Here is a 9461-nt window from a genome sequence, read left to right as displayed (position 1 = left end):
TGAATAACATTTAAATACTTAAATAAATTTGTGAATTTAAATTGAAATCATTCAAAAATATGCATATACCTGACTCGCTATCATTCCTATTTTTATCACTTCAATAAAAAAAATCCCATATACTTGTTAGTCCTTCTTGTTTTCATTTATCTATTTGAGAAAGAATATAATAAATTAGTTAATTAGAGAAATTTATTCATTTACCAATAAAATAAAATATTATAAATTTCAAACTTTATATAAAAAATAAATTTTATAAAGATAATATTGTTTATTGCTACTTTATACCAAATTTTTAACTATTAATTATTGTTTAATCGATTTTAACTATTTTATGATTATTAAAGATTTAGGGATTTTTTGGATGGTATTTTAAGGATTAGGGGGTATGGATTTGGGGGTTAAGATTTAAGGTTTAGGGGTTAGGGATTAAGAGTTAGGATTTAGGGTTTAAGGATTCTGGGGTCGGATCAAGATTTTGGGTTTAGATCAATTAGTTTTTTTAAAATATATTTTAAAATTTTAATCTAAATCGTTTGATATATTTAAATATTAGTTTAAATAGAATTAATAAATAAGTTAAAAAAAGTATTGATATATATATGGATGGATATATATTTAGGTACATATAATTAATTATTTTGGACCAAATTATAAGAAATGAAATAAAAATACAAACAAAAAAGACAAAAAAAACCTAAAATTTATAATTTTATATAATTCTTATAAATATTACTTAAAAAGTTTAGAATTATTTATTTAAAACGTCACCATTTGGCTTAAGTAAATTAATTTTTAGTGGCGTTTTTTACAGAAAACGCCAAAACTATGAATTAAAGCTTAATAAAATGGCGCTGTTTCTAATTAGAACTTTAATTTTTAGTGGCGTTTTTATAAAAAACACTACAAAAAATAAGTAATATATAAAAACGCCACAAAAAAATTATTTTATTTTAAAAAAAAGCGCGCCTTTTTATCCCAATTTCCCCCGCTGAAACCCCTAATTTTTTCCCATCCTCTTCGCGGTCTATGAACATTTCGCTTCTTCACCCTTTTCAAACTCATTTCTTTCTCCTGTTCTTTCTTTTTCTCGGATCTTCTTTCTCCCTCTCTCCAAAGTTCTTCGATTCTTTCTGTCTCCTTTTCGCTCGTTCTCTGGTAATTTCATCTTTTCGAACAGGGTCGGTCTAGCCAATCTCTACCAGGACGGTTTAATGTTGACCTTCGAGGGTCAAAAGATCCAAGGCTCTCTGAGCATCGTCGCTAAACTCACCAGCCTTCCTTTCTAGCGGTGTTAGCACAGCATCACCACCGTCGATTGTCAGCCCTCCGACGCTGGCGGCATGCTGGTTTTCGTCAGTGGTACCCTCCAACTTGTCAGTGGTTTCGATTCGTAGGTAAGCTCTCTTTAACCATGGCTTAATTAATCATACGAAGACCTTGAAACTTCGAGATTGCTCTCTGACAATCTAAGCTAGCTGCATACGATTAGCAACTTTGTGGAAAGGAGGATTTTGTTTTTGCTTTTCTTCCTTTAATTGCTGATTATTTCTGGGTTTCTAGAATAGATTTAAAATTAGCTCAAGTTGGATATTACAAGGTTCAGTCGAAGTTTAGTGTTGGAAACTGCAATTATTGACTTAATTCACTGATTCGATTAGAAAAAGCAATTTAAGTATTTGAATTTTACTTCTCAAAAGAAAAAAAATAGTAATTTTAATGTTAATGGAGTGTTTTACATAGTAAATAGTTAATAAAAACAAGCATAAATTTTGTGTTTTATTTATTTACAGTTTGGTAAGGTTTAGATGTGATTTGGGGAATGGGTTTTGTCATTGAAATGGAATCGTTTTTGTTTACTATTTGTTGAAGAAGAAATTAACTAAATCATTATGCCTTATGTTCGGTCTCACTATGGATAATGGCATGTGCATATAATATAAGACTAACATGCTTGTATAGAATATGACTAACATGTTAAAACTTAATGATCATGCATTCTGTCATTCAAAGAAAAATTGTCCCACGAGCACCTTTGATCTTTATTTCCTTTGTTACAATTCTCTTAGTATTATCAACTCTCTGATGTAGGAGCCAATGATTAACACATACGCCAACTTTAGAGATGATGTTCTTCCCCGTATTAAAAGACTTGGGTACAATGCTGTTCAGATCATGGCTATTCAAGAACACTCATATTATGCTAGCTTCGGGTATTACCTCCATCGTAATATTAGCTCAAATCTATTTGTTGCTGTGTATGTTTGTAAGTTTGTAAACTTGTACTAACTGCTATGTGGCAGATATAAGTAGACACACTTTTCTACTTATAACAAGTTGCATTTAATATTTTGTAGGTACCATGTGACAAACTTCTTTGCACCTAGTAGCCGCTTTGGAACCCCTGATGACCTCAAGTCACTGATAGATAAGGCTCATAAGTTGGGTATACTTGTTCTTATGGATATTGTGTACAGGTAATAGTTATGTCTGCAGGAGAATATAATTTCTAGAAACATGCCCTTCAGCTATATTTAATGTTATACTTTTTGTGAAAACATTTTCCCTGATTGTTTTGTAAATAAAATGAAAACTTAAACTCTTCTGTGTTTGTTGTTAGATTTTTTATGCAAACAAAATTTCCTGGATTGTTTGTACAAGAAATGAGAACTTGAACTCTTATTCTTTTCCTGCTTTGGCTTTATGCTCATTTTTCCAGTAGACTTGATGCAAATATGGCCATGAGAATTTAGGCTCTTATTGGTTGTCACTTTTACTCCTTCGTTTCTCTAGTTGATTTTTGCTTCCTAAAAGGTTGCTAAAAATAAATCTAAAAGAGAGAAGCAAATTCGTAATTGATTGAGAATATATAAATGACTAGAATACTATAAACTTTCTAGTATGATTGTTCACGACCAGCTTGTTGTGAAAGCATTTGTTTGCTATATCCCCGTTCATTTTTATTCTATAGTTAAGTTAAGTTGCTAATTTTATTTTCGTATCTACCTGTGTATCTGAATGATGTTTTATGAATACAGCCATGCTTCCAATAATGTGTTAGATGGGTTGAACATGTTTGATGGAACTGATGGTCATTACTTCCACACGGGGTCAAGGGGTCACCACTCGGTGTGGGATTCTCGCCTTTTTAATTATGGAAGCTGGGAAGTATGTACTTCTACCTAAACATTTCTTAATGAATAGCTTGTTTAAAGATTTTGGCTTCCTCCCTTCCAGTTGTAAATATTATTTCTTAATTGTTGCTTTAGGTACTGAGTTATCTTCTTTCAAATGCAAGATGGTGGCTGGAGGAGTATAAGTTTGATGGGTACAGATTTGATGGTGTGACTTCAATGATGTACATCCATCATGGGTTGCAGGTATTATATACGACTGAATTTGGAGATTCTCCAATTTCATGATGTTATATAATAAGTTATTCATATGCTCAGATGTTAATTGCCCAGTTTTGACATTATTTTGAAACTGATGTTACATTTGGTTCTTGCAAGTAGTGAAGCATCATTCTTTATGTTTTTTTCTTAACAATTTTTGCTCGAGGACTAAATGGTCTCCATGTAATTACGATTAAGAAGAAAAATCAAGGTAAAAGCTTGTGGTTTTCTGTCTTTCCGTTCCTTCTCTATCCACTGTACGGGTTTCAAAAAAAGAGCTTCGCTTGCTCTTGCTATTAAAGTCAAGTTAGTTTCCTATTTGATCTTCTAATTTTCCTTCTTTGATTCTTGTTTTTTTGTGTTAAAGTGTCTGCAATTTTGTTTGTTTTTGGAGAAATCTGGGATTATTGTTGTATTTTCTGAAACTGATCTGTTATTGATGGAAGTCAACCCTTACAGTTGTTAGTGATAAACACATAAATTTGAATGTTGATAAATTATTGAATTATTAATTTCTGTTAATTTATTGCATATAATCATTGAATTGTTTATTTTTACTAATTAATTATACATAAATAATTAGATAGTTGATTTTCGAGCAATATTATTTGATTGGCTCATTTTTGGTATGGCAATGTAAAGAGATTAATAATTGTACTTTTTTTTAAAAAGTTTTTCCCCTGACCAACTATAAAATTAAAGTTAATCAATTGAAATAGATGTAGATCATAAGGTATTTAAGCTACTGTAATGAGTAGTATGTTTAGTTTACTAGAGTTTTTTTGGACTTTGGTTTGATTCAATTATCAAATTTTTAGCTCAGCATTTGATTGGTCAGGACTCGAGTCTTTAAAGTTCCTCAATCATTTTCTTCCTTTTTTTCAGAATCAGATTTGCTTTTTTGCTTGAATCTTGACTTTATAGTCAATTTGGTGGGTCGGGTTGATTAAAGCTTTAAGGTTGTATGGTCGTGGCTGGCGCCAAATAGAAGGTAAGTGCACAATGAGTTGAATTGATTTACTTATCTTTGCCATGTTCACTATAGTTTGAACAGTTTAAGTTACTCTTATTTTCATGCAGAGCATGTAGGCACCAAATCTGTAGTTCAAATTCAAAGCCATGCTCAAAAGTTTTTCTCTAAGGCTCATTGCTTTGAGTTCATTACAAGATTTCCTTGATTAAGTAAATGTCTTATATCTTTTATTACCAAGATTTACTTGATTAAGAAAATGCATTGCATGTTTTATTACCTTGCATATGTATTATTTATTTTAGTTTTGATTCTAAATTTTTATTTTTACTTAAGAGTTTTAACTTTTGGATTTTAATTGTGTTATTAATTTATTATTTTAAATTCTAAATTTAAATTCATTAATTTTTATATTTAGTTTTAAAGTTAAAATTTTCGTAGAAAATTTAATTTAAATAATATTTTTTTATTTATCCTTAAAACATAATATAATATTTATCATAGAAATAAATATTATTTAAAAAAAATATTTTTTTAAAGATACGTTTTTAGCGGCTTGTGTGAAAAGCGTCGCTAAAGATCTATTCTATAGTGATGTTTGTGGGAAAAGCGTCACTAAAAGTGATGATTTATAGCGGCATTTGTGGGAAAAGCGCCGCTAAAAGTTATGACCTATAGTGGCGCTTTTCAAGCGCCGCTAAAATTCATGATCTATAGTGGCGTTTGTGGAATAAGCACCGTTAAAAGTCATGACCTTTAGCGGTGTTTTTGAGAAAGCGCTGTTAAAGATCATGACTTTTAGCGGCGTTTATTTCTAAAAATGCCGCAAACATTAGCGACGTTGTCAACATCGGCATTTTTTGCGGCGCTTTTACTTTTAGTGGCGTTAAAAAGCGTCGCTAAAGGCCTAAAAAAATGCCGCTAAAAGCCTGTTTTGGTGTATTGTTTTTGTTGATTTTTAGTTTTCACTATTAATAAATGTTTTTACTTAGTTTTGTCCCTTTTAAGACTCAAAATGGCAAAATGGTGCCATGGAGGACCTAATAATGTGTTTGTGTTGGTGTAGGGAAACGACAATCACCTAACCTCGAGGAAAACAACATTCAACATTGGTGTCGCAACACTAATGCTATGAAAGTCACGACACCGAGTCCATTCACCTCGAGGATTAAAAAATTTAACAAGAAATCAACTTTAAGCTTACTATCGAGAGAGTCGTGACACCAAAGGTATGATGTCACGACATTGAGCCCAAAGTTGCAAAACCAAGCCTCTAAAGTCGTGATATCCCTAAAGATGTTAAAGTGAAGAAATTGTGGCCACCACCAGTGATGTCGCGACACCAAAAGCCTTCACAACCATTACTGCACCATTTTTAAGGGTGTTGCGACACCAAAGCCTGGGTGTTGTGACATTGATGCTTAATGGAGTGAAAAATATTGCAGGGGTAGTCTTTTGTCCAACATCATCCCAAGTCAAAATAAAACTTTTAGTGGCATTTTTGTCTTAAATTCAAAATCATATCTCAACTAATAAAAGCATTTTTGGTTGAAAACTTTTAAAAAGCCAACTTTCTTTCTTCTTTTAAGCTTAGTAGCTAGTTTTCTTCTTCATGTTTTAGGGTTTAGTTCATTAACTTTTCTGAGTTTAATTTGTATAGTTGGTAGTTTAGTTAGTTTTTACTATAGCTTTTCTCTTATCTGCACTTTGGTATTTAAACCTTACTTTGTATTTTGATTTTCATCCAAATCCATTAATATATTTCAGTTTCATTTGCTTTCTAAAGTTTAGAATTTTGAACTTTACACTACACAAAAACAGGCTTTTAGCGGCGCCTTTAGCGGCGTTTGGACAAAAAACGCCACTAAAAATCAAGCAGTAGCGGCGCTTTTGGAAAAATGCCGCTAAAGGTCGATCATTAGCGGTAATTTTTAAAAAACGCCGCTAAAAATAAGCATTAGCGGCGTTTTTTGGAAAGCGCCGCAAAAAGCCTAAGCCTAATGGCACCGTTTTTTGAGTTTTTAGGGTCTTTAGTGGCATTTTCTGAAAAGTGCCGCTAATGCTCAGGTCTTTAGCGGTGTTTTTGAATAAGCGCCGCTAATGCTCAGGTATTTAGCGGCATTTTTGAATAAGCGCCGCTAATACTCAGGTCTTTAGCGGCGTTTTTTAATAAGTGCCCTAATTCTCAGGTCTTTAGCGGCGTTTTTTAATAAGCGCCGCTAATGCTCAGGTCTTTAGCGGCGTTTTTTAATAAGCGCTGGTAATTTTCAGGTCTTTAGCGGCGTTTTTTGGAAAGCGCCGCAAAAAGCCTAAGCCCAACGTCACTGTTTTTTGAGTTTTTGGGGTCTTTAGCGGCATTTTCTGAAAAGCGCCGTTAATGCTCAGGTCTTTAGCGGCGTTTTTGAATAAGCGCCGCTAATGCTCAAGTATTTAGCGGTGTTTTTGAATAAGCGCCACTAATACTCAGGTCTTTAGCGGCGTTTTTTAATAAGCGCCATTAATTCTTAAGTCTTTAGCGGCGTTTTTTAATAAGCGCTGCTAATGTTCAGGTCTTTAGCAGAGTTTTTGAATAAGCGCCGCTAATGCTCAGGTCTTTAGCGGCGTTTTTTAATAAGTGCTGCTAATTCTCAGGTCTTTAGCGGTGTTTTTTAATAAGCGCCGCTAATGCTCAGCTCTTTAGCGGCGTTTTTTAATAAGCGCCGCTAATGTTCGTACCTTTAGCGGCGTTTTTGAGGAAGCGCCGCAAAAACATTTTATCTATCTATTTGCTATGTAATTTGTTTATTTATATTAATTAAAATCCAATTTATTTTTAATTGAATATTTGTTAAAAATGGATAAATTTGAAATAATGACACGTAGAAATAATTTGAAATAAAAAAAAACATAGAAAAATATTTGTTAAAAATGGAGAAATTAAAATACTATTATTTAAAATAATTTTAAATTTTTTTGGGTACATAATTGATTGATTTTTAATTTATATATTAAATAATTTCAAATATAATTGTAAAAGATACGATAGTATTAATTTTAAAATATTTAATTTAATTATCATTATAGTTTAGGGTATATATATGTGGTTAATTTAGGATTTGGGGCCGGTTTAAGAGTTACAATTTTAAGGTTTATAGATTATGGAATTAGGGATTTTAATTTAAGGGTTGTGATTTAAGGTTTATTGGTTAGGGGTTAGGGGTTAGAGTTAGAGGTTAAAGGTTAGAAGTTTAGGGTTTATAGATTCAGTGTTAGGTTAGAGTTTAGGGTTTAAACTAATTAATATATTTTAAATTATATAATATTAAATAATATTTAGGGGTTAGGCACTACACCAAAACAGGTCTTTAGCGGCGTTTTTTTAGGCCTTTAGTGGCGCTTCTAGAAGCGCAAAAAAAGGCCGCTAACGAAAACGTCGCAAACGTTTGCAGCGTTTACAAACAAAAACGCTGCTAAAGACCATGTTCTTTAGCGGCGCTTAGAAAAAAAGCCGCTAAAGAACATGTTCTTTTGCGGCGCTTTGAAAAAAATGCCGCTAAAGAACATGTTCTTTAGCGGCGCTTAGAAAAAACGCCTCTAAAGACCATGTTCTTTAGCGGCGCTTTGAAAAAAAACGTCGCTAAAGACCATGTTCTTTAGCGGCGCTTTGAAAAAAATGCCTCTAAAGACCATGTTCTTTAGCGGCGCTTTTATACAAAAACGCCACTATTTTTGGGATTTTTTTATATTAAAATTTTCATTTTTTCAGCCCTTCTGTAGCAACAAATCGAAAGGAACCAGATTTAAACCAGCCAAAAGCAATAAATTTATATAATATTTCAAATTAAACAAATAAAATAATATTAATATCAATAAATAAAAGTGAATTCATAGTATTTTTGCAAAAATGTTAAATGTTAAAATGATAAAAATATTTATGTCATACACTATGAAGGCGAAAGTTACGACTGAAACATCTTCATCACAGTCTGAAGCTGTTGCTGGAGTTTGTCGTACTTTTTAGCCTGCTCTGCTTCTCTCGCTGCAGCTTCTGCTTCCCTCGCTGCCGCCTCTGTTTTAAGTTGTAGCTGGAGTTCTTCATATTTCCTTTTAACCTCAATTGTGGTCGCTTGCATCTCAGCCATCTGGTCTTTCAACCTCTGAACTTCAGCTTGAGCCTGACTCCCCGAAGCCATGTATTGGTGGGAGTTGGATCCAAAATATTGGGTTGGGCTAACAAAAGATCCTTGAAATCGAACCCAACCATACCTTTCAGGACCCAAAACTTCAGTAATAATCCGGTTATCAATGTCTTCAAGATGAACAGAACTATCACTAGAAGCAATCGCTTCGTACTCCGCCTTTTTATCCTTTAGTTTTTCCTAATAAATAAATCACATAGTTAGGAACGCAATATTATATATTAAAAATCATATGCAACATAACAATAATCGCATTACAAGCAATGAATTAAACCATTAGAAAATAAACACTAAAAATAACTAAAATAACTCAAATCTTATTAAGTAAACGTACCATTATTTCACTAGCTTCTAGAGTCATGGGAGATCCATCTTTCTTCCTATGTGTAATTTCAAAAAGTTAAAGGCGTCCAACTTTTTAACCGGACGACATTTCCTACAATATGGTAGTATAAATATTATTTAACAGAAAGTTATACATATTCGACAATATTAAAAAAATTAAAAATACCTCCGCCTCAGCTACACATGCAAAACTTCTCGACCCGGCTGTGTGGGTGAATTTTTGTTTCTCCCTGTTGCTTTTTCCAACTTGTTCACGATCCTACGTTATGAAATTTTTAGTACGTAAATAGAAAATACTATAAACCAAAAGAATTACAATAGTTTGGAAGCACGTCATACCTCGCCTTTCTTCGAATGCCAAAATCTAACCGCATCTTCCCTTTGGTACCTCAACATACCCGGCGGGACATTTTGCAATTTCTCATCTAGGGTTGTTTTGGTTTTATAATAATTTTTCTTCAAAGTACTTTTATTGTCTCTCCATCTTTTTTCCAATGCCTTCTTTACGTAAGCATCCGAGACCTCTAAAGCAAACCTCGCCTACAAAAAAAAACACAAGTTAATAAAGTAAAT

General features: G+C 32.6%; 1 protein-coding gene across 5 annotated transcripts; it reads left to right on the top strand.

Moving 5' to 3' along the window:
- Positions 1–1002: 1002 nt before the first annotated feature.
- Positions 1003–5930, top strand: LOC121203181 (1,4-alpha-glucan-branching enzyme 2-1, chloroplastic/amyloplastic). Of its 5 annotated transcripts, none has more exons than XR_005919709.1 (8): positions 1003–1397; positions 2092–2213; positions 2358–2477; positions 3039–3168; positions 3270–3701; positions 4281–4386; positions 4476–4577; positions 5432–5930. XR_005919709.1 is itself a non-coding variant. In XM_041103235.1 (8 exons), the coding sequence occupies exons 2-6, from the start codon at positions 2098–2100 to the stop codon at positions 4302–4304; spliced, it is 501 nt and encodes a 166-aa protein (XP_040959169.1). In that variant the 5' UTR covers positions 1010–1397; positions 2092–2097; the 3' UTR covers positions 4305–4386; positions 4476–4577; positions 5432–5930. The 5 variants fall into 5 exon arrangements, 4 of the variants coding, with proteins under 4 accessions (XP_040959171.1, XP_040959170.1, XP_040959168.1 ...); XM_041103235.1 differs by having other exon boundaries at positions 1010–1397; positions 3270–3380; XM_041103237.1 differs by lacking the exon at positions 4281–4386 and having other exon boundaries at positions 1008–1397; positions 3270–3362; positions 4561–4577.
- The last annotated feature ends 3531 nt before the right edge of the window (positions 5931–9461 follow it).

Source organism: Gossypium hirsutum, chromosome D10 (genome assembly GCF_007990345.1).
Source record: "Gossypium hirsutum isolate 1008001.06 chromosome D10, Gossypium_hirsutum_v2.1, whole genome shotgun sequence".
NCBI lineage: Eukaryota > Viridiplantae > Streptophyta > Magnoliopsida > Malvales > Malvaceae > Gossypium > Gossypium hirsutum.
Note: the sequence above shows the minus strand (reverse complement) of the source record. Positions and strands in the feature narration are given on the sequence as shown.